The sequence below is a fragment of the Haliotis cracherodii genome, unplaced genomic scaffold (assembly GCF_022045235.1).
Source record: "Haliotis cracherodii isolate W230 unplaced genomic scaffold, xgHalCrac1.p SCAF_27, whole genome shotgun sequence".
Lineage (NCBI taxonomy): Eukaryota > Metazoa > Mollusca > Gastropoda > Lepetellida > Haliotidae > Haliotis > Haliotis cracherodii.
In genome coordinates, this window is record NW_027266283.1 from 3,286,339 (window position 1) to 3,313,061 (window position 26,723).

Consider the following 26,723-nt stretch of genomic DNA (forward strand, 5'->3'; position numbering starts at 1 on the left):
ATTGTAGTGATTGGCCTCGACTTGGGGATAGCGTCCTTGGGACGACGGGATGGGGGGAGGAGGGGTGGGGGAATGGGGAGATGACACGACACCAGAATGTAGTCCTCTGAGTGGACTTGTTAAAACCTATTATTGAACAGTCAAAACTGAAAAGATTGAAGTAAATTTATATAAACTTTATTCTTATAAAAATTCAATCCAAAAATCAATTGGTTTGAAAGCGAATGCCATCTTGGTCACGTTGTTTCCCGTCTGGAAAAGGTCATTTCCGGTTGATGAGGTCACTTCCGATCTTCTGGAGCCACCAGTGGGGAAATGCTGTCACTCAGTTCCCTGTCCTGAAAGTTTAAGGAGTGTACATACATATATAAGATAAATCGCAAACAACAAGGAAGAACGATGTGCGGTTTATTTCACGATATTGTTTTTCACAAATTGTTCTATCACAACGTCATTTCTTGAGATCCAAACATACGCTCGCAACTTGATGACGTCGTAAATTGGACGAAGTTACTTTTTAAGAAGGAAGTGTCTGTCTTTTGTGAGTTGTTCTCAATAGATATAGCTGGACAACGTAGATAAATGCAATGGCCGAACGATCGCTTCCAGAAGTGGGACAATATGACAATCGGTATTGGGAGAAAAGGTACAGGTAAACGACGTAATTGTTTAGAATATGCGGGAAAGACCAAACGTAACCCCCTGTTCATGAAATGGACTTGTCCGACATTGCAGATGAACAATACAGGTATATATAATTAAAGCGTGTATCTTTCACTAACATCCTTAAAGAGGCTGTACGAAATGTTTATATGTACATATCTCATATAAGAAATTAACGACTCCCACTCGTCGTTCATTTCTTAAATACATGTATTATAAATACAATCATCAATACTGCCTGTACATTTACCCGACAACACTGGGAGATATTCAAACTGACCATAGTGTTTCCACTACTTAGCAATACCCTCATTAGCGGAAAGTGGGGTCGCCATCGATGACCTTAGCTCGATACGCATGCGCAGACCGATTTTGTGACGTCACCACTATGTTCATAGGTAAAAGCGAAAAAAACATCATCACTCCCCCTTTGTTCAGTGAGTGAGTGAGTGAGAGGTTTTTATTATCGCTTTTAGTAATATTCCAGCAATATCACCCCGGACACATCAGAAATGGGCTTCACACATTATATCCATGCGGGGAATAGAACCCAGGTCTTCAGCGTGACAAAACCAACACTATCGCCACTAGGCTCAACACTATCACCACTAGGCTTAACACTATCACCACTAGGCTCAACACTATCACCACTAGGCTCAACACTATCACCACTAGACTCAACACTATCAACACTAGGCTCAACACTATCAACACTAGCCTCAACACTATCAACACTAGCCTCAACACTATCACCACTAGACTCAACACTATCAACACAAGGCTCAACACTATCACCACTAGGCTCAACACTATCACCACTAGACTCAACACTTTCAACACTAGGCTCAACACTATCACCACTAGGCTCAACACTATCACCACTAAACTCAACACTATCACCACTAGGCTCAAAATGTTCACCACTAGGCTCAACACTAGGCTCAACACTATCACCACTAGGCTCAACACTATCACCACTAGGCTCAACACTATCAACACTAGGCTCAACACTATCACCACTAGGCTCAACACTTTCATCACTAGGCTCAACACTAACACCACTGGGCTCAACACTATCACCACTAGGCTCAACACTAGCACCACTAGGCTCAACACTATACACACTAGACTCAACACTATCACCACTAGGCTTAACAATATCTCCACTAGGCTCAACACTATCACCACTAGACTCAACACTATCACCACTGGCGTCAACACTATCACCACTAGACTCAACACTATCACCACTAGACTCAACACTATCACCACTGGCGTCAACACTATCACCACTAGACTCAACACTATCACCACTAGACTCAACACTATCACCACTAGACTCAACACTATCACCACTGGCGTCAACACTAACACCACTAGGCTCAACACTATCACCACTAGGCTCAACACTATCACCACTAGACTCAACACTAGCACCACTAGGCTCAACACTAGGCTCAACACTATCACCACTAGACTCAACACTAGGCTCAACACTATCACCACTAGACTCAACACTAGCACCACTAGACTCAACACTATCACCACTAGGCTCAACACTATCACCACTAGACTCAACACTATCACCACTAGACTCAACACTAGCACCACTAGGCTCAACACTAGGCTCAACACTATCAACACTTGGCTCAACACTAGGCTCAACACTATCACCTCCAGGACAGTTCAATGGTAACTGCATGTATGACAATTAAAGGGAGACTAGACCCAGGCCTGCTGGCAATCCTAGCAAATATGACTGAAGCCATTCAATACCCACTTTATCTATCTGTAAATTCCTATTTTATTATGTACACCGGTAGGGCTGGGATGAGTCCATATTTACTACCCGGGTACCCATCCCCCTATTACCCGCTGTTGGTCTGAAGAAAAAGGTACAAATGTCCGATTGGGAATAGTTTGACCGTAGCCCTGGCAAAATGTATTTAAATACTCGTATAAAACGATCTAGTCATGGATACTGAAGTTAACTGAAGTTTTATCTCTTTTCAAACATATAAAGTCAGAAGGAATGCGTACAGAGTCAGAAAGAAATACAAACATTAGTCACTTAAAGTGTAACCGTGGAAGTTCTAGATTGTGTTTGCCATTAAACAATATATCACATGACTAACAACCGTTACGGGTCCGGGTAGTCCTGTGGGTATCCGGTAAGACTCAGACCCCCACCCGATCCGAGTACCCGAGTTACCTGTCCCAACCCTGTACACCGGTCATAATATGCGATGTTTAACATGGCACCAGATCATAGAACATAGTCACCCTTTAAGTGTAAAGAACAAGAGTCATCAGGAAGATGACATATCCCCCCGGCAGCTGTCTGTAAAGTAACCACAAGTAGATGTGCAATTCTGTATGTAATGAGTCAAGAGTTGAATGTTCTTGAAGAAGCATACATTGTTTACCCACAAAAGATCCACCATGGTCGCATCCATATGAAATGGACAATAAAACAAGTGTGTTTCTGTGGGTTTTTTTTATGCAAACAAATGACAAATTACAAGAAACAATACCTAAACAAACGTATAGTCAACAAAGTCATCTGTATCCCCCGCCCATTTTAACACGTTATGGTCCCAAACCAGGTAACTGACCCAACATTTTTCAAAATAGCTGCAATGGAAATTCTAAAATAAACATTCCTAAAGCTCCTAAATATCAAATGGCACCAGTTCAGTATGTGCTTTTGTATATACACATGCAATGTTTAACAGTTTATTTGTTATACTCCATGTGTAAACCCACCCTATATTAAAACTTAAATCCAACTTGTTGCCATGGAAACGTAAAAAATCAAAAAATCATGTGCCTGGTAGACATGCAAAGTTTTGTAAGAAAGTATTTAACAGTTTTAGAGTTACGTTCCGGAAATGAACACCACCCTTATAGAACCTAAGTCAAACCTTTTGCCATGGAAACGTAAAAAATAAAAATTTCTAAAATTCCTAAATAGCAAAAGGCACAATATCACCACTTGAGTGATATAAATGCAAAGTTTGATGAAGAAATTTTTAACAGTTTCAGAGTTCTGCTCCGGAAACAAACATCCCTCACAAAGTTAGCCTATGTCCAGCATGCTTTCATGAAAATTGAAAAATAAAAAAAATTGGAAAAAATCCAAAATAGCAAAAGGCACAACTTCACCACTTAATTGACATAAATGCAAAGTTTGATGAAGAAATATTTAACGGTTTTCGAGTTCTGATGCGGAAACGATTCAGACAGACGGACAGACGGACACACGGACGGACGGACATGCCCATAGCTATATCCCCCGCATTATATGCTGGGGGGGGGGGGGGGGGGATAAAAAAATGACGTGTACAAACATGCAGTAAGAACTTCTTTGATTTTAGAATTCTCTCTCTTGTCTACCAATCTCTGCATAACACTGGCCCTGCCTATCTTGAAGAAATGTTTCTCCAATACAAACCTACGAGATTTTAAGTATGTTTTCGTAAAAGTACAAGAACAAGACCAGACCCACCTCGACTAACTTGTAGCACTTGCAGGCGCTCTCGACGCAGACGCCGATGCCGGAGTTGCAGAGGGTGGAGCAGTCCCTATGTGAGGAGCAGAGTCGGTTGGTGATGACGCAATAGCAGTAGTACTGGTGGCAGACCGGCACGCCCCAGACACAGCTGCAGTGCTTGTGCTCCGTGCACTCCCAATTGTGATTCTCTACACGTGCATACAGAGTGAGTGAGTGAGTGAGTGAGTGAGTGAGTGAGTGTTTGGGGATCAACGCTGCTTTGAACAGTATTACAGTAACATCATGGCTTGTCAGCTGGGGAAACCCCAAAGTGATGCGGCAATGTCAAATAATGCAGACTCTCTTACGTTTATACAACATTCGGAAGTAGATTAGTGTGAGTGAGTGTGTTAGGTTCAACCCGTCTCTGAGTGCCATTTCACAGCGTGCAAGCTTGATTTTCGAGGAAATCACGAACTGACGCAGGTTTTAGACATTTACCATTTTGGCGTAACCCACAGAAACGGGTGTGAAGAAACAAATAAAATCGGGACGAATCTGAGATTCGAACCCACGATCATATGTTTCTGTCAAGAAAAAAAGGGATGCAACTCTGTACAGCCATCTGCGGCTCCCTAAAGCCGTGTTAAGCCAAACTCTCGGAAAGCGTGGTTCCTCTGAGTGTGAAATAGTTTATACGAGTGGATAGTCATGAACGCCAAGTGTCAATGTCAAAACCTTTGAACAAAGACCCTTTGCATACCATGTTCCTTTACTGTGGAACTCATGAATTCTCTTTCTCTTTCAGCTTAAAATTCTTCTCTGTTACAAATTATACTTTATCATTAGTAGTAGTAGTAGTAGTAGTAGTAGTAGTAGTAGTAGTTGTAGTAGTAGTATTGTTATTATTATCACCATCATCATTAGTAGCAGCAGTAGTAGAAGTAGTAGTACTCACTGTATGGGTCGATGCTGTCGGTGCTGTTGTATATGCTGGTAGGCTCCTGCTGCGGTAGGACAGTTCCTGTAATACGTATATACCAGTACTAAACGAAAGCATACACTATATGTACTAATTCAAATTTATACATTTTAATGTTAACTGAGAGCTCTTGATGCCAATCATATCTTATGAAATGCCTGAGGAAGCTTGAGTACTTATTAAAGGCACTATGTGTTAAATAAACTCGCAGTTGGATTTGCTCTGTGTGTGTGTGTGTGTGTGTGTGTGTGTGTGTGTGTGTGTGTGTGTGTGTTTTGTCCTTTGGGGTTGTTTGTTTGGGATTGTGTTTTGTTTTTTGTTTGTTTGTTTTGTTCGTTTGTTGTTTTTTGTCACAAAATATCATACAAATGTTATTTACTTTTGGTAACCTAATCACGTTGTTTCATTTAAAAATTATCACAATATCAGTAACTTGAATTGTAATAATATTGTCTTGTTCCCTTAAGTTGCATTGCCAAAGCAATTAGACGCTGTAGGCGATGAAAAACGACTTACCAGCGCTGACCGACACCAGCAGAGAGACAAGCACCAGTGCTGAGAGCAGGGTTATGGCATATGTTGGCATCGTTCTTCAAGACCCTTGTATATGGAGACTCCTGTGATGTGAAATCTCGTGGCACCTTATCAGGTGGGGGAATCGCGGTTATCTTCCCCTGGATCCCGGACGCGTCTGTTGGGCGAGGAGTGCTCCTGTATTTATAACAGTGACTCTCAAGGGTTTGTTGAGGGAGAGAAATCCGGGATATCGTAGTCATAACTGTTTCTATTCCTTTAATTTATGGCATTCGTCGCCTGTTTACGCGTTTCCCAATCCTCGCCAGGTCACGTGATACACTTATTCGAGGAAGTGGCGTGATTCTCGTTCAAAAGATCCGAGCTATCCGAACACGACCTACAGAAAAAGCAATAATGATACACTCGTCTGTATACATTATGTTTTGCATGCATGTTTGGATAGGTTGGTTTGTTTCTTTGTTGTTTAACGCCGCACTCTGCAATATTCCAGCTATATGACGCCGGTCGGTAAATAATCAAGCCTTGGCCAGGAAATCAAGTGGCTGGTGTCATGAGCATTGATCAACGCAAATGGGATACGACGACATGCATCAACCAAGTCAGCGAGCCTGCCCACACGCTCCCGATAGTCGCCTCTTACGACAAGCATAGTCACCTTTCACGGCAAGCATGAATACCTACTCTTACCTGGATCTTCACGGGTGGGTACTGTTATGTAAGAGATAAAAGTTGATGAAAAACATAAACACATGTGTATGAAAAGACTGAATAAAGTGTAGCAATGAATTTAAAGGATCACCAGACTCAGCCTTCTTCCCGGCTATCGGGGTAACCATCCGCCCTTTAGACCATGCTTCATCAGCTACAACCCAGTGACCCTTTAAATGATACGGCCCATGTGTATACGCTACGATGTCTACAGCAAGTCCACGTATATTGTAACAATGCCATAGATTCGTTGGAATGAGTCAGACCCTTTTTTTTAACCTAAAAATCCACGAATGTTTTATAGGACGTAGACTGTTATTTGATAACTCGGCCTATCTAAAATCTAAGTGGTATATTCTTTGAAACCATCACCTTTCCAGGCGATGCTGTTGGCAACCTCTATACGTTACAGTCAACGTGTAGAATCGGTCAATGTTTACAAAATGACTGAAATTTTAGGCAGAATATTTGACACGTTGACTTCAATTATTATGTAGCATAATTGACTTGGAATAGACCAAATCCAAGCGATACATGGTAACATTCTAGTAAACCGCAAGAGAGCATCTGGTGGTCATCTGGCTCCAACTGAACGCATGGTTAAGTGCAGTCGAGTTGACCATGTTGCTGGAGACCCGGTGGATGGTGTCACTGTTCCTATCCCTTCAGTAGACGGCAACCGCCTCCGTGGTCTAATGGTAGAGCATCCGCCCGGAGAGGCGAAGGTCTAGCGTTCGATCCCCGGCAGCGTCATACCAAAAGACGTTAAAAGATGGTACTTATTGTTACCCTGTCTGGCGCTCGGCAAGGCGCTAACACAAGGACTGGACGGTCGGAGTCAGTATATTGTGTCTGAGTTTGCATGTTAAACTGCGGCATGGTATCTCAGTGGGCTAGCAATACGTGAAATGATATTGAAGGACACATTAAACCGCATTTCATCTCACCTCACCTTTTGAATTGTGGTATCAATGATGACGGGATGGACATGGAATTGTGACGCGTGGTACCTGTATCAAGTCGCTTCATTCTGCTTTTCTGACTCCCAGCCGACCAGTTCTTCTTTTATCCACTTCCACATCTTTTACCATCTCATTTCGTCCAGGGGCGGTCGGGTAGCCTAGTGGTTAAAGCGTTCGCTTGTCACGCCGAAGACCCAGGTTCGAATCCCGACATGGGTACAATGTGTGAAGCCCATTTCTGGTGTCCCCCGCCGTGATATTGCTGGAATATTGCTAAAAGCGGCGTAAAACCAAACTCACTCACTCACTCATTTCGTCCACGAAGGCGGTCACAAAGGCAATTGGCTTGAAACAGGTGCAGGTGAAACGGAATTACATCGTGTAACAAATGTTATATTTAGGATAACACTTTCTTACTAAAGTGCAAATTCTAGTACCTTTTTAGGTTGAGTCCCATCCGGGATTCGAACCGACGCTGCCAGAGTGAGGTACCTAATCGCCAGCACACAAAGTCAACGATCTAACCCACTCAGCTACCGAAGCTTCCACAAAAATGAAAGTCCGACAACTGGTAGTTATACCCTCTTCCATATATCCAAAATAAATGATGTCGTTAACTAACAACATCCTCAATTGTACGTGGGAATCTTCATTGAACAGGCGACTGCACCATATTCCTGTAAGGTATTCAATGTGTTTATTAGGGGGAGTCAACAACTTCCGAGAAGGGTCACCAGATTCACCAAGAGGCCTGTCGTCCGAACAGCATCACGAGTTATGACTAAAGAGTTTTTTGTCGACTGAAATGACTTTGTCACGAAACCTCTGACACCGGTTACAGAGGGAAACGATAATAACTGACATGACTCGGCCCGTTTTTCGCTGACATTGCGAATTCTTCAAGGAATTAGCAATTTCCCACCCAGCGGTGCATGTCATATCTTTGAGGAACAGCCGCAGAGGACCTGGCCCCCGAAAGATGGCGACCACGGTATTTTGACCATGAAGCACGAGAGTGTTATCCATCGGCCGACGACTGGAAGCAGTAAAGTCGCATTCGGCTTTATCCGGGGACATTCATCGGTATAGACTTTGGTATCGATACCAACAGCATACGACTCTTGCTCAGAAGTTGTTTGATCAAGGTTACAACAATCAAGGCCTCACAAAAAGCTTTCAACACGTTTAATGGTAGACATGTGGACGGCATTTCCAAATTGTCCTTATTTTGACAATGTGTTCCCGCGGTTTTTTTCAGGTGAACAATTGACTTACCTTTGCATGTGTTTGTGACGGGTGCCACCGTGGGGCAGGATACGCTCACCTAATCGCGAGCACCTGGTGTCATCATTATTTGATAGTGATTCATAAACACATGCTCATGATATAATCAGAATCGCACTATCAACTCAGCTTTATGCAGAGATTTGTATGGAAAGGGTTTTGTCGCTTTGAAACTTTCAGAGTGGTATGAACTGCGGTCTCGGTACAGAAACTCGGAGTCGGACTTTTATTCAGGGACGAGTCGAATATTATGCAGCATTGTTATGATCATGGGAGAGAAAGGGAGTACCGATATCGCCATGGTCGTTTCGCCACCAGTTGCACACGGGAGGTCGATTGATTTGGCAGCTGAGTGATGTGGACGGTAATCTCCCACACCAGTAGAACCAGTCTTGTCTTAGTGCAAAGCAACGGACCGAAAACTGGTGTTGTAACGCCCTACAGTCACACTTTGTTCCCACGTTAACGTCATCTTTCAACACGACAACTCCCCAATGTGTGACTCCCATGAGCAGGAGATGCCAGGCAGCATGTGATGTTGAAGGTGGCCACACGATAGGTTGAGTTCTCATGACCTTGACCTTTATCATCTGCCGTGTAATGTCTTTTAGAGGTGAAACGATACGCCAAGGTCACGATACGATACGATACGTGTCGCGATATGCATATTCACATCAACTCGCCTGGAAATGTTTAGACTATAAATATTTCAGAGCAGGTTCAAAAGGATAAGCTAGCTGAAATCACATGTTCGTTGCGACTTTTTTCAATACTGAACTTAATTACAACACATTTTTGCGATTGTTGACTGACTGTGTGAGTGCGTGTATGTGCGTGCGTGTGCGTGTGTGTGCGTGTGTGGTGCGTGGACTATTGAACTGGTTCAATCCCCTAGCCGCTTCGAACAAACAAAAACGGTTAAAAGATGTTACTTGTTGTAAAAGGCAAGGACTGGTCGGCTCGGAGTCAGTATTCTGCGTCTCAGTGGGATATATATGTTACACTGCAGCAAGGTATCTCAGTGGGCTAGCACTATAAAACCTACTATTTCGGACTAGTGTAAGCAGACACATACACACACACGCACAAACACACGTACATGTCGCCATAAGTGAAATAATCTTGAACGACACATCAAACCGCATTTCATCTCACTTCACCGTATGAACAGTGGTATCACTGATCACGCCTCTCCACGTGACGTTTGGGTTTAGTGACACGTGCCTTTATCAAGCCGCTTCATCCCGTTTACACAACGAGAAGTTAATCTCGATACAGTTATTTAATGTTTCCATACAACGTAGCTATTTATAAAAACTCGTATCTTATATCAATTGTCTGTTGGAGTCAATGACATCAGTCTGTAGATACTTCTGAAAACATTCGTGAGAATTCGGGATATAGGTAAAAACAAGAAGGAATGGTCCTTAGTTTTGTTCGTGGTATGTGCGCGCGCGCGTGCGTGCGTGCGTGCGTGCGTGCGTGTGCCTGCATGTATGTAAGAGCGCGGACGTGAGTGTTAGTATGTGTTTTTTCGAGTCTGGGTGTATCTATGTGTGCGTACGTGAGTGAATGAGTGTATCTATGTGTGCGTACATGTGTGTCTCTGAGTGTTAGTATGTGTGCGTACATGTGTGTGTCTGAGTGTTAGTATGTGTGCGTACATGTGTGTCTCTGAGTGTTAGTATGTGTACGTACGTGTGTGTCTGAGTGTATGTATGTGCGCGTACATGTGTGTGTGTCTGTATGTGTGCGTACGTGTGTGTATGAGTGTATCTATGTGTGCGTACACATGTGTGTTTGTCTGTGTGTCTGAGTGTTAGTATGTGTGTGGATGTGTGTATGTCTCAGTGTATGTATGTGTGCGTACGTGTCTGAGTGTATCTATGTGTGCGTACATGTGTGTGCATGTGTATGTCTGAGTGTTAGTATGTGTGCGTACATGTGTGTGTCTGAGTGTATGTATGTGTGCGTACGTGTGTGTGTCTGAGTGTATGTATGTGTGCGTACGTGTGTGTGTCTGAGTGTATGTATGTGTGCGTGCGGGTGGGTGTGTCTGAGGGTATGTGTGTGTGCGTACAATTGTGCGCGTGAGTGAGTGTTAACTAAACAAAACTGTTCACTACTCATTTGTTCAGTTGTTATAAAATAATATTGTTTGTATTTTCGTCGCTACCGTCCTTGATCAAGGACAGGACGGTAGCACCGACCTTGAACATACGACTCGGTACATGAGCTTCACATGAGATTTATGGAACGCGGTGAGATTGGACAACAGTTACTATCATTGGGGAGTGAGACGTGAAAGCCGCACGCTGCACTGAAGGGTACTGTATAGACAGAGAACTCCAGATCAGCTGTAAATCACTGCACTATTTCTACCCCTACCTCTATATATAGTCGAGTTCCCCGTCATAGTGTGAAGGTGATTGACATTGCAATAGACATCATGAACAGCGGTGACAGAAGAGTACCGCTCCATCTTAACACAATTCTATCAATATCGATACAGGTTGTAAATTGCAAAATGTGAAAAGTTAATCTGACCTACAATCATATGACTATAGGGTAAATGGTAATCTGTGTAGATGTGACCTATGGGATCATATCTAACAGTGACATCATTGTGTTTATTTCATTTTTTATTGTGTGCAAGTTATTTTAAGTTGTGGTGGCAGGGGACAAAACTGGAATATGGAAGCTGGTAAAAATAGTGGAGAAGTTCTTAAACCCGCATCTACAAATATCACCCAAACATTTTTAAAGCTCAAATATTCCGTGTAATACCCGTGGAAATATATGGCATTATTTTGGATTACACAGAGTCGGCATCAGCACAGACGTATCACCAGACAGACTGTTACATTAAGATTCCGGGGTAGAACAGGTCTTCAGCAACCCATCCTTGTCGTAAAAGGCGACGAACGGGATCGGGTGGTCAGGCTCGCTGACTTGGCTGATGCATGTCATCGATCACAATTGCGTGGATCGATGCTCATGACATTAATCACTGGATTGCTTGGTCCAGACTATTTACAGACCGCCGTCATATAGCTGGAATATTGCTGAGCGCGGCGTTAAACAACAAACCAACCAACCAACCAACAAACCGATACATTAGACAGACGTAGACAGACACCTAGAGTCTGGCCATGTTTTTAATAGAGACAGAAATACGAATCATACATATGAGGAACTTGCTGATAGAGCCATAGAACGTGCACACAGGATATCGATCAGAGAAACAAATAAACCCCGCACACTTATCGTGAAAATGGTGTGAAAATGGTGTGAAAACACTTAAACACTCTGAGGGGTATGATGTGGCTAATGACTTAACATACTTCCGGCGTCAGGTTTGTTTGTTTGTTGTTTAACGCTGCACTTAGCGATATTCCAGCTATATGACGGCCGTCTGCAAATAATCGAGTATTGACCAGACAATCCAATGATTGATATCATGAGCATCGATCTACACAATTTCGGATACGATGACATGCATCAACCAAGTCAGCGAGCCTGACCACCAGATCCCGTTAGTTGCCTCTTACGACAACCATAGTGGCCTGCTACGACAAGCATGGGTTGCTGAAGACTTATTCTACCCCGGATCTTCACGGGTTCAAGCGATAAGAGCTAGGCAGGTTACGTCGTGAAAATCCAGAATAGCGGGTATTTCTTATAAAGGAGGGAAAATTGTGGATGATATGAAAAAGGATCTTGAGATGACAGACAGTCATGAGACTCCAGAGAGAGGGACTACAGCACACAGACGGGAGAGAAGGGATCGCCAGGACATCACCCTCCAAGTTCTCGCGCTAAGGCTGGGACAGAACAGCAACCCGCTAGGGGTGCGACGAGACCGAGCATGATTGTAGGACGCCTTAAGTAGATCCGACAGACGATGTTGATTATCGTAATGAATAGAACACTTGTTGTCTGGAATGTATAAGGACTGAATTCTGAATTAACAGGGCTCTTCCGATTACTTGGAACGCCTCCGTGTTCTAGTGGTAGCGCGTCCGCCCTGGGAGCGGAAGGTTCGGGGTTCGATCCACGGCCGCGTCATACCAAAAGACGTTAAAAGATGGTACTTGTTGTTACCCTATCTGGCGCTCGGCATTAAGCGGCTATAACAAGGATCGGAGTCAGTATACTTTGTCTGAGAGGGGTATTCATGTTAAAACTGCGGCATTGTATCTCAGTGGCCTAGCACTATAAATCGGCATCAGTCTGGACTAGTACAAGTAGCCACACACACAGACACACACGTGCATGCATATGCACGTCGCTATATAAGTGCAATACTCGTGCACGCGACGTTAAACCCCATTTCACCTAACCTTACCGATTACTTAGACTCATTTGACTTTATCGGCATAACGAAACATGGATGAAAGCTATAGACATAAGTTTCATAGCTCCAGGATTCAAGCTTTGGATCAAAGAAGTTGAAAAGATTTCCAACTTTGGGAGACTTTCTGGTGGTATTGCCATATTAGCTAGACAAAAGCTTGTTAAATATGTAAAATGGTCTAAAGTTTACAACAGTGGCATTTTCATGTGATAAAGCCGTATCTAAGTGTAAAAATATAATACGTTCATATGTTCGACTTTGAGGCAATGCAAAAATGGCATACATACATTTATATTACAAAAAAAAGTCTTACTTGGTTTATTAGCACGCTGTGGCGATGTTTATATGATGATTGGGGGAGACTTGAATGCCGGAACTAGCACTGAATGTGATATTGTAGATGATATCCTCGAATACCTCGAGAGACATGATGACTGTGTATGGGGATTTCTAGATCTGCCAGACAATTTCAGCTTTAAATATTCTGTGGATTTATTTTTGAATAATTTTGGTAAGAGCTTACTAGATTATGTGTTATACTGAATATACATATTATGAATGGGAGGTGCGGGTCAGACGCCGGTGTGGGAGATTTTACGCTTATAGGAAACCAGGGTGCGAGTGTGGTGGATTATGTTGTTGCCTCGGCTGAGTTGTTTGATATGTGCCATAGCTTTGACATACCGTCGTCCCGTGAAGATCCGGGATAGAATAGGGCCTCAGCAACCCATGCTTGCCGTAAAAGGCGACTATGATTGTCGTAAGAGGCGACTTACGGGATCGGGTGGTCAGGCTCGCTGACTTGGTTTGAAGCATGTCATCGATCCCAATTGCGTGGATCGATGCTCATAATACCAATCACTATTTACCGACCGCCGTCATATAGCTGGAATATTGCTGAGTGCAGCGTAAAGCAACCAACCAACCAACCAACATACCGTCTCGAGCCGAGTCATCACACCTTCCGGTCACGACTAGTTTACGTACGCTTCAAGTCAGTGGGAACCCCATTTCTGGGTTCCCCGCCGTGATATTGCTGGAAAATTGCATATGGAAGATTGAATATCATAAAACGTGATCACTGTATGTATATAACGTAAATAAATCCCATTGTTTATGACAACGAGAAGAATGCATCGCCCTCCCACGGTTTTGTTTACAAAATATATTTTGTGATTTATCAAAAATATATGAAGCCAATATAGTTGTTTTCATTGGCGAATATATATGGAGCCAATACAGTATTTTTAACTGGCGATAGATAATGTCATATGTACGTACATGTCCGCGACTCTATTGGTAGAATGGAGCGTCTATTTATATGGGTGGGGGTGGGGGTGGGGGATGGTAAATGAATAGATTCTTCAGATATATGCCTAAATGAATAGTTTGTTGGCAGTTTGTATTAATAGCTTGTTGGATACAGCTGGGATAAATTAGATTGTTCTCCAACATCCCCATACAAATCAAATGGATGCTCCCTAACGGTGTTTGAATGAACTCATTCGTGGCCAACTCGTGTTATTCCGGGACAAGCCGAAGAGCGACCCGTGCCACTCATGTGGCCATTTTTGCGACCGGGATCCGGCTAAGTGCAAAGGAGCATAGCTAAAAGAATTGTCAACTAGTGGCGTAATGATTCACGTATAGTTCCCCATGTGTTATATATTTCAGATGTAATGTAAAGCACATCGGGACATGCGGTATTATACAGTATGATTGAACACATTTTACTGTATTTGGGTTTATTTTTAGATGCAAGACATATGTAAAATCAAAATTATTCCTTAAGGATTCTTTGACCGAAGAAGTTGAAGTCATACGAGCATTCTTATTTGTTTGTCGTATTGTCGCACATAACATTCATCGGTAGGGGGACGAGTGTTCTTGCGGGTTACGGAAAGGGGCGAGTGGCGACGACAGGAATCAACTGTGAAGGTAGCAATGCAATCATTCAGCTCCCTGGTGATGAACATCTTACCATCAGACCACCCCTACTGATGAACATCTCACCATAATCATAAAGCCTCTTAGTGATGAACATCTCACCATCATTCAGTCCCCTATTGATGAAAATGTCGCCATCATACAACCCCTAGTCATCAACGACTAACCATTTTACAGCCCCCTAGTGATGAACATTTCACCATCATTCCAGCAACTAGTCATGAACATTTCATCTTCATAAAGCCCCATTGTAATGAAACTCTCACTGTCATACAGCTCCCCAGTGATGAACATCTCACCATCATGCATCCCCCTTAGTGATAAATATCTCACCATCATACAGCACCCCGATGATGAACATCTCACCATCATACAACCACTTGTGATGAACATTTCACTATCATACACCCCCTAGTGATGAACATCTCACCATCATACATACCCTAGTGGTGAACATCTCACCATCATACATACCCTAGTGATGAACATCTCACCATCATACATACCCTAGTGGTGAACATCTCACCATCATACACCCCCTCGTGATGAACATCCTACCTCATACCGCCCCCTGGTGATGAACATTTCACCATCACACCAGCAACTAGTCATAAACATTTCACCTTCATACATACCCTAGTGATGAACATCTCACCATCATACAGCCCCAGAGTGATCAACGTCTCACCATCATGTCGACCCCTGGTGATGCACATCTCTTCATCATACAGCCCCCTACAGATGAACATGTTACCATCAGACCACCCCCTAGTGATGAACATTTTATCATCATACATCCTTATAATGATGACTATCTCACCATCATACATCCACTCGTGAAGACAATCTTACCATCATGTCAACCCCAAGTGACTAACATCTCACCATCATGTCACCCCCTACTGATGAATACCTCGCCATCATACAGCCCCCTCGTGATGACAACCTTACCATCAAACCACCCCCTAGTGATGAACATTTCCCCATCATACAGCCCCCTAGTTGTGAACATCTCACCATGTCACCCCCTACAGACGACCATCTCACCATCATGTCACCCCCTAGTGACGACCATCTCACCATCATGGCTCCCCCTACTGATGAACATCCCACCATCATGTCACCCCCTAGTGATGAACATCCCGCCATCATGTCACCCCCTAGTGACGACCATCTCACCATCATGTCACCCCCTAGTGACGACCATCTCACCATCATGGCTCCCCCTACTGATGAACATCCCACCATCATGTCACCCCCTAGTGATGAACATCCCGCCATCATGTCACCCCCTAGTGACGACCATCTCACCATCATGTCACCCCCTAGTGACGACCATCTCACCATCATGTCACCCCCTAGTGATGACCATCTCACAATCATGTCGCTCCCTGGTGATGAACATCTCACCATCGGGTCACCCCCAACTGATGAATATCTCATCATCATACCATCCCCCGGTCAGATTCTCCCCGTTGTCCCCTTTGTCTGTCAAGGACGAATCTCCGCGCCAGGAGATTGGATTATTTGCCGGACGTTTTCCGGATCGTTGCGCGTCATAGAACAATATTGAAAGACCCCAAACTTCTTTGTAGTCGTATTTTCCTGCTGTCCCGCTAATATGAGCAATATCATATTGTCTGTCAATACTGGATGTTGAGTATATTCTACACTGATACTTCTTGTCGTAAAACAGCTCTGGCCACGTTCGGCAATGCCCTGGCTATATCATGGCTGTCTGTAATCGGCAAACCAAGCATCGGGTTTAAGGTAATGAGCAAAGTTACGGGTGAGGTGAAGAGTCAACCAAAACACCGAACCTGACCACATTAGACTCCTCTTTGTTTTACAATACCTGGGACCCTATTCGACTATTGTAAGCCTATGTTAAAGTATGGGAGTACAAGTGGGCCCAGGTCCCCTCCCGGGTCCTTAGGCCACCCCAACCTTTCACGGGACAGTTGCTAAGATTCTGTATTCGAAATGTTGACTGAGAAGAAGGGAGATCATAATTACGAACTGTTGTTCTCAGTTGACAGACTACGGATTTAGAAATCATCAGCTCTAATCAGGACATGAAACGATCATTGAAATAAATACCAGCTCTGTGTGTTGATCTCACTGTGGCTAGCGTACTGGACAAAGAAACTGTATCAGTATATATATATATGCTTATAACAAACTGCGGTTAATACGAACTAAAATTAGTGGTCCCTTTCAGTTCGTTATAACCGTAGTTTATTGTATGGACGAATTACCATCCCGTGAATTAGGCCAAGGGTTTGTCGTTTTGTTTAGTTTAGTTATTTCACTTGGTTTTGTGCGGGGGTTACTTATTTCATAAGACACAGGTGAACCTGTTGCAACGTTGCAGTAAAATCCTTTTCCAACCAAACGATTATGTCATAAATGTGCATTTTAATGATACCGAAACGAATATTTTCACCGGTGTCTGCATGCGTTCACTGTTGATAGTTGTGACAGAGACCCTATTGTTATCCCTATGGCTTGTTTTGTTTTGTTTGTTGTTTTACGCCGCACTCAGCAATATTTCAGCTATATAGCTATATATATAGATCTTAGCTTATAAGCTCGCCTGGTCATGCATTCTGTATGAATATCTTATTTACTAGTGCCAGCTGTGTACATTGATCACACTCATGAGTTCTTAAATTGGATACCAAGGCAAATTAAATAGTATGCCGGATGCCTAGATGTGGTGGGTTGGCACCCTCTATCATTTGGAACACCTGCAACTCATTCTTTCACTTGACCATGAATACAGGCGGTAAGACCATTACAATGAGAAGTGGCGCGTCTCAACTGGAACTGAAACATTAAAAGATTCACTTCTTATAGGAAGTAGCTTATCTCAACTGGAGATAAAACATTCGAGGACAACTCATCTGAAAAGAAAGTGGCGCTACTCAACTGGAGCTAAAACGTCAGTGACCAACTCATCTGAAAAGAAAGTGGCGCGGCTCAACTGGAGATAAAACATTAGAGACCAACTCACCTGAAATGAAAGTTGGCTGGACTAAATTGGAGTTAAAACATTGTATACGAAATAGATCATTATACCAGGAAGTGGTTCGTCTCAACTGGAGCTAAAACGTTAGAGACCAACTTATATGAATAGAAAGTAGCGCTTTTCAACTGAAGCTAAAAGGCCAACTCATTATGAAAGCTAAAACATTCCTAAAAGAAATGATTATAATAGAAAATGGCACGTCAGTGTGAGCTTAAAGACCAATTCATTACGACAGGAAGTAGTGCGTTTCAACTGGAGCTATAACATCAGGGACCAACTCATTACATAAGAAAGCGGCGCGACTCAATTGCAGCTAAGACATTGTACACGAAATAGATCATTATAATAGGAAGTGGTGCGTCTCAGCTGTAGCTAAAACAAAAAGAAGCCATTGAGATCTGAAACATTAAAAGACTAATTCCTTATAGAAGTGGCGCGTCTCAAGGATCTGAAACAATAGGAGTCTCAACTGGAGCAAAACCATAACACAGCAACCTATTACCACAGGAAGTGGCGCGTCTCAAATCTATCTGAAACACTAAAAGACTAAATCATCATTAAAGGAGGATGCACATTTCAATATACATATAGTCTTGATTTTGTTTTCGCAATGATCCTTTGGTAGTGAATAACAGATCGTTATCAATTTCTACAAAATTTAATTGCCGGAACGGCTTCGCACAACAGAGGTCCAAAACTCTATAAACTGACTTAAGTAATGGTCAAACAGAGACAGTGTATCGCTTCATTTTATCCTGAAGCTGAGAGCTTTTCAAAAACTATCAATAAAAGTGCAAAAGAAATCAGACTTCCAGACGACCTCAGCTGACACTACAACTGCCTTTCTACGGTAACTGGGGTATCATTGGGTGTGGACAGCACCCGCAACTCATTCTTACACTTCACCATGAATGCGGAAGGTTATACTTTCCCCACTACTCGGAACATTCGGACCAGCAAAATACACCCCTATATCTACTGACCACATTCTTCACAGAGAAAGTCCAGCATAACATGGCTTTCTCAAAATGGAGCCCACGTAACCACGGACAGTTGCAATGTGTAACCCATGTCCAGGCACTTTGGTCGTCTGGGTATAAACTACAATTGTAGAAGGACATGTTCACATTCAGTCAAAGTCACCATTACTATATAAACTATATGGAGTTAAAGTAGCGCCGAGTTTAAACCACAATATTGAAAAAATGATTCTGTCAGGAAGAATATTCTGCTTTGTCTAAGTGATTCGTCTCAGACTGGATATGAATCATAAATAAACAACTCATTACAGTAGGAGGTGGCGCATCTCAACTGGAGCTAAAACATGAGAGAACATCATTAGTAAGAGATGTCACAACTGGAGCTGAAACATGAGAGAACATCATTAGTAAGAGATGTCACAACTGGAGCTGAAACATGAGAGAACATCATTAGTAAGAGATGTCACAAATGGAGCTGAAACATGAGAGAACATCATTAGTAAGAGATGTCACAACTGGAGATGAAACATTAGAAACCAACTCATTCTATGAGGTGGCGCGTCACAACTGGAGCTGAAACACTGGAGACCAACTCATCATACCAGGAAGTGGTTCGTCTCAACTGGAGCTAAAACGTTAGAGACCAACTTATATGAATAGAAAGTAGCGCTTTTCAACTGAAGTTAAAAGACCAACTCATTATGAAAGCTAAAACATTCCTAAAAGAAATGATTATAATAGAAAATGGCACACCTCAGTGTGAGCTTAAAGACCAATTCATTACGACAGGAAGTACCGCGTTTCAACTGGAGCTATAACATTAGGGACCAACTCATTACATAAGAAAGCGGCGCGACTCAATTGCAGCTAAGACATTGTACACCAAATAGATCATTATAACAGGAAGTGGCGCGTCTCAGCTGTAGCTGAAACAAAGGGAGCCATTGATTATGGTGGGACACGGCGCGTCACAACGAGATCAAAAATCTTAAAAGACTAACTCCTAAAAGAAGCGGCGCTTCTCAACAGGAGGTTAAACGTTACACACCAACTGATTATACCAGAAGCTGGCGCCCCTCAACGGGACCTGAAACATTAAAAGACCAACTCCTTACAGAAGTGGCGCGCCTCGTGGAATCTGAAACATTAAAATACTAACTCCTTATTGTAGTGGCGAGCCTCAACGGGGTCTGAAACATAAAAAGACATGTTCCTTATGGAGGCTGCGCGTCTCAACGGGATCTGAAACATTTAAAGACTAACTTCTTACAGAAGTGGCGCGTCTCAACTGGAGCAAAACCATAATACAGCAACCCTATATAACAGGGTCTGAAACATTGACAGACCAAGTCATAAAAACAGGATTTTGCACGTCTGAAAGGGATCGGAAACATTAAAAGACTAAATTATCATTATAGGAGGTGGCACATTTCAATATAGAGTTTTGATGTTTTGTTTGTGCCTTTGGAAGTGATACGCAGATCGATATAAAAATTTACAAGTTTTAATTGCCAGAACAGCGGCCCAATACTCGAAATCTTTGCTGACTATTGTGCTAAGTAAATGGTCAAACAAAGACAGTATATCGCTTCATTTTATCCTGAAGCTAAGAGCTTTTCAAAAACTATTGACATAAGTGCAAAAGAGATCAGACTTCCAGACGACCTCAGCTGACACTACAACTGCCTTTCTACGGTAACTGGGGTATCATTGGGTGTGGACAGCACCCGCAACTCATTCTTACACTTCACCATGAATGCGGAAGGTTATACTTTCCCCACTACTCGGAACATTCGGACCAGCAAAATACACCCCTATATCTACTGACCACATTCTTCACAGGGAAAGTCCAGCATAACATGGCTTTCTCAGAATGGAGCCCACGTGACCACGGACAGTTGCAATGTGTAACCCATGTCCAGGCACTTTGGTCGTCTGGGTATAAACTACAATTGTAGAAGGACATGTTCACATTCAGTCAAAGTCACCATTACTATATAAACTATATGGGGTTAAAGTAGCGCCGAGTTTAAACCATAATATTGAAAAAATGATTCTGTCAGGAAGAATATTCTGCTTTGTCTAAGTGATGCGTCTCAGACTGGATATGAATCATAAATAAACAACTCATTACAGTAGGAGGTGGCGCATCTCAACTGGAGCTAAAACATGAAAGAACATCATTAGTAAGAGATGTCACAACTGGAGCTGAAACATGAGAGAACATCATTAGTAAGAGATGCCACAACTGGAGCTGAAACATGACAGAACATCATAAGTAAGAGATGTCACAACTGGAGCTGAAACATGAGAACATTATCAGTAAGAGATGTCACAAGTGGAGATGAAACATTAGAAACCAACTCATTCTATGAGGTGGCGCGCCACAACTGGAGCTGAAACACTGGAGACCAACTCATTATACCAGGAAGTGGTTCGTCTCAACTGGAGCAAAACCATAATACAGCAACCCTATATAACAGGGTCTGAAACATTGACAGACCAAGTCATAAAAACAGGATTTTGCACGTCTGAAAGGGATTTGAAACATTAAAAGACTAAATCATCATTATAGGAGGTGGCACATTTCAATATAGAGTTTTGATGTTTTGTTTGTGCCTTTGGAAGTGATACGCAGATCGATATAAAAATTTACAAGTTTTAATTGCCAGAACAGCGGCCCAATACTCGAAATCTTTGCTCTGACTATTGTGCTAAGTAAATGGTCAAACAAAGACAGTATATCGCTTCATTTTATCCTGAAGCTGAGAGCTTTTCAAAAACTATTTATATAAGTGCAAAAGAGATCAGACTTCCAGACGACCTCAGCTGACACTACAACTGCCTTTCTACGGTAACTGGGGTATCATTGGGTGTGGACAGCACCCGCAACTCATTCTTACACTTCACCATGAATGCGGAAGGTTATACTTTCCCCACTACTCGGAACATTCGGACCAGCAAAATACACCCCTATATCTACTGACCACATTCTTCACAGGGAAAGTCCAGCATAACATGACTTTCTCAGAATGGAGCCCACGTGACCACGGACAATTGCAATGTGTAACCCATGTCCAGGCACTTTGGTCGTCTGGGTATAACCTACAGTTGTAGAAGGACATGTTCACATTCAGTAAAAAGTCACCGTTACTATATAAACTATATGGGGTTAAAGTAGCACCGAGTTTAAACCACAATATTGAAAAAATGATTCTGTCAGGAAGAATATTCTGCTTCGTCTAAGTGATGCGTCTCAGACTGGATATGAATCATAAATAAACAACTCATTACAGTAGGAGGTGGCGCATCTCAACTGGAGCTAAAACATGAAAGAACATCATTAGTAAGAGATGTCACAACTGGAGCTGAAACATGAGAGAACATCATTAGTAAGAGATGTCACAAATGGAACTGAAACATGAGAGAACATCATTAGTAAGAGATGCCAGAACTGGAGCTAAAACATGAGAGAACATCATTAGTAAGAGATGTCACAAATGGAACTGAAACGTGAGAGAACATCATTAGTAAGAGATGTCACAAATGGAGCTGAAACATGAGAGAACATAATTAGTAAGAGATGTCACAACTGGAGCTGAAACATGAGAGAACATCATTAGTAAGAGATGCCACAACTGGAGCTAAAACATGAGAGAACATCATTAGTAAGAGATGTCACAAATGGAACTGAAACATGAGAGAACATCATTAGTAAGAGATGTCACAAATGGAGCTGAAACATGAGAGAACATCATTAGTAAGAGATGTCACAAATGGAGCTGAAACATGAGAGAACATCATTAGTAAGAGATGCCACAACTGGAGCTGAAACATGAGAGAACATCATTAGTAAGAGATGTCACAACTGGAACTGAAACATGAGAGAACATCATTAGTAAGAGATGCCACAACTGGAACTGAAACATGAGAGAACATCATTAGTAAGAGATGCCACAACTGGAACTGAAACATGAGAGAACATCATTAGTAAGAGATGCCACAACTGGAACTGAAACGTGAGAGAACATCATTAGTAAGAGATGCCACAACTGGAACTGAAACATGAGAGAACATCATTAGTAAGAGATGCCACAACTGGAACTGAAACATGAGAGAACATCATTAGTAAGAGATGTCACAACTGGAGCTAAAACATGAGAGAACATCATTAGTAAGAGATGCCACAACTGGAGCTAAAACATGAGAGAACATCATAAGTAAGAGATGCCACAACTGGAACTGAAACATGAGAGAACATCATTAGTAAAAGATGCCACAACTGGAACTGAAACATGAGAGAACATCATTAGTAAGAGATGCCACAACTGGAACTGAAACATGAGAGAACATCATTAGTAAGAGATGTCACAACTGGAGCTAAAACATGAGAGAACATCATTAGTAAGAGATGCCACAACTGGAGATGAAACATTAGAAACCAACTCATTCTATGAGGTGGCGCGTCACAACTGGAGCTGAAACACTGGAGACCAACTCATTATACCAGGAAGTGGTTCGTCTCAACTGGAGCTAAAACGTTAGAGACCAACTTATATGAATAGAAAGTAGCGCTTTTCAACTGAAGCTAAAAGGCCAACTCATTATGAAAGCTAAAACATTCCTAAAAGAAATGATTATAATAGAAAATGGCACGTCAGTGTGAGCTTAAAGACCAATTCATTACGACAGGAAGTAGTGCGTTTCAACTGGAGCTATAACATCAGGGACCAACTCATTACATAAGAAAGCGGCGCGACTCAATTGCAGCTAAGACATTGTACACCAAATAGATCATTATAACAGGAAGTGGCGCGTCTCAGCTGTAGCTGAAACAAAGGGAGCCATTGATTATGGTGGGACACGGCGCGTCACAACGAGATCAAAAATCTTAAAAGACTAACTCCTAAAAGAAGTGGCGCTTCTCAACAGGAGGTTAAACGTTACACACCAACTGATTATACCAGAAGCTGGCGCCCCTCAACGGGACCTGAAACATTAAAAGACCAACTCCTTACAGAAGTGGCGCGCCTCGTGGAATCTGAAACATTAAAATACTAACTCCTTATTAAAGTGGCGCGCCTGAATGGGATCTGAAACATTAAAATACTAACTCCTTATTGTAGTGGCGCGTCTCAACGGGGTCTGAAACATAAAAAGACGTGTTCCTTATGGAGGCTGCGCGTCTCAACGGGATCTGAAACATTTAAAGACTAACTTCGTACAGAAGTGGCGCGTCACAACTGGAGCAAAACCATAATACAGCAACCCTATATAACAGGGTCTGAAACATTGACAGACCAAGTCATAAAAACAGGATTTTGCACGTCTGAAAGGGATCGGAAACATTAAAAAACTAAATCATCATTATAGGAGGTGGCACATTTCAATATAGAGTTTTAATGTTTTGTTTGTGCCTTTGGAAGTGATACGCAGATCGATATAAAAATCTACAAGTTTTAATTGCCAGAACAGCGGCCCAATACTCGAAATCTTTGCTCTGACTATTGTGCTAAGTAAATGGTCAAACAGAGACAGTATATCGCTTCATTTTGTCCTGAAGCTAAGAGCTTTTCAAAAACTATTTATATAAGTGCAAAAGAGATCAGACTTCCAGACGACCTCAGCTGACACTACAACTGCCTTTCTACGGTAACTGGGGTATCATTGGGTGTGGACAGCACCCGCAACTCATTCTTACACTTCACCATGAATGCGGAAGGTTATACTTTCCCCACTACTCGGAACATTCGGACCAGCAAAATACACCCCTATATCTACTGACCACATTCTTCACAGGGAAAGTCCAGCATAACATGACTTTCTCAGAATGGAGCCCACGTGACCACGGACAGTTGCAATGTGTAACCCATGTCCAGGCACCTTGGTCGTCTGGGTATAAACTACAATTGTAGGACATGTTCACATTCAGTAAAAAGTCACCGTTACTATATAAACTATATGGAGTTAAAGTAGCGCCGAGTTTAAACCACAATATTGAAAAAATGATTCTGTCAGGAAAAATATTCTGCTTCGTCTAAGTGATGCGTCTCAGACTGGTTATGAATCATAAATAAACAACTCATTACAGTAGGTGGCGCATCTCAACTGGAGCTAAAACATGAGAGAACATCATTAGTAAGAGATGTCACAACTGGAGCTGAACTGTTTCGTCTTTGCGATGCGTCTCAAACTGGAGCTCAAACATTAAACGACCAACACATAATAATAACAAAATTTGACGCTTCTCAACTGAATCTAAAACATTGGAGAGCATCACATTAAACTAGGAGGTGGCGCATCTCAACTGGAGCTAAAATATTAGAGATCAACGCATTGCGACTGGAGATATCTAAACTGGAGCTAAAACATGAGAGAACATCATATAATAACAGACATGTCACAGCTGGAGCTGATACATTGGAGACAAACTCATGAAATGAATTAACGCGTCACAACTGAAGCTGAAACATTAAAGACCAACTTATATGAACAGAAAGAGGCGCTTCTCAAGTGGAGTTAAGGGACAAACTCATTATGAAAACTAAAATATTAAAACAGAATTTATTACAATAGAAAATGGTGCAACTAAACGTCACCTAAAAGACCAATTCATTATAAAAGGAAGTACCGCGTTTCATCTGGAGCTAAAACAGTAGAGACTAACTCATTATAAAAGAAAGTGGCGCGAATCAATTGGAGCTAAAAGAGAGAGAGATTTATTATAAACGTGTCGCGCGTATTTAAGATAATATGTATAATATGCACAAATTCATGGTAAAAATTCATGGTGATGCATAAAATAGTGCCACGGTATTATATAAATGCAGCCGTACAATCACTGTATAAAGAAAAACATGATTAATAGCTTCGTGTTAAGATGTTATAATGTTCATACAGACGTATTTCCTAAAAGAAAGGTTTTTCTAATACATGCATAGCAATGTTCTGGAAGAATTGTTTACTAAACTATCATTCACTATATTGTAAATAAACTTTTCACACTTGTTAAGATTGTTAAACTTAGGTACCATATTATTTGCATGTGATAAAAGTTCATCACTTAAGGCAGAACGAAAAGGACATCAAATAGAAAAAGAAACGTGCTTCTCATCTTCAACAGTGCGAACATTACGTATTATATAACGATTTGAGCAAATGATATCATTTAAAAGGGTTGGTGGTCTCCTTATAACGGCCGTATTCTACTGCAATTAGGAGGGACCCACATCTGAACATGGCTATTGTCGGCGCTGGTCTTTAACAAAACAAATTATCGAAAACAAATTTGACCCAGAAATGACTTGAAAAATGTCATTATGCTTCAAACTATTGAAAAAGAAATTATCTGCCACAAGAATTTTAAAAGTTAATTTAAGCTCAAAGTTTTAAATTGTCCTAAAATGGCTGCTTTTGCGTCTGCACCTGAAAGAAAATCCTGTCTCCATTCATGTGTCGCTGTTGAGAGTCACGTGACGCGTGGGGATGCACATGAGCAGACCGAAAACAGACGTTACTTGAAACACCATTTCAAGCAGAATGATATTGCCAAGTATGCCTACACATTCGTTTGAATATACTCAATACACTGGGTCCAAGGGAATTAAACTATAGGAAGAAACGTTCAATACCCAAAATGAATTGTAACAATACTCAGTGGCGTAAGAGGTTAACTTGAGCCCTGGTGTGTGTATGACTTTAAGAAGGCATAGTTAGGTGAGTGAGTGAGTGAGCGAGAGAATGAGTTCAACGCCGCGTGGAATAGTATTCCAGTCATAT

At 42.0% G+C, this 26,723-nt stretch overlaps 2 protein-coding genes across 2 annotated transcripts; one reads left to right on the plus strand and one right to left on the minus strand.

The window, feature by feature from the left end:
- Window positions 1–281: 281 nt before the first annotated feature.
- LOC139473231 (uncharacterized) lies at window positions 282–5,724 on the minus strand. The gene is made up of 4 exons (XM_071255760.1): window positions 5,655–5,724; window positions 5,115–5,180; window positions 4,172–4,365; window positions 282–338 (listed from the first exon to the last, which is right to left on the minus strand). Exons 1-4 carry the CDS (start codon window positions 5,722–5,724, stop codon window positions 282–284), a joined length of 387 nt encoding a protein of 128 aa, XP_071111861.1.
- Window positions 5,725–15,822: 10,098 nt separating this feature from the next.
- On the plus strand, window positions 15,823–16,506 carry LOC139473155 (uncharacterized). Its single transcript, XM_071255671.1, has one exon. It carries the CDS (start codon window positions 15,823–15,825, stop codon window positions 16,504–16,506), a length of 684 nt encoding a protein of 227 aa, XP_071111772.1.
- Window positions 16,507–26,723: the final 10,217 nt, after the last annotated feature.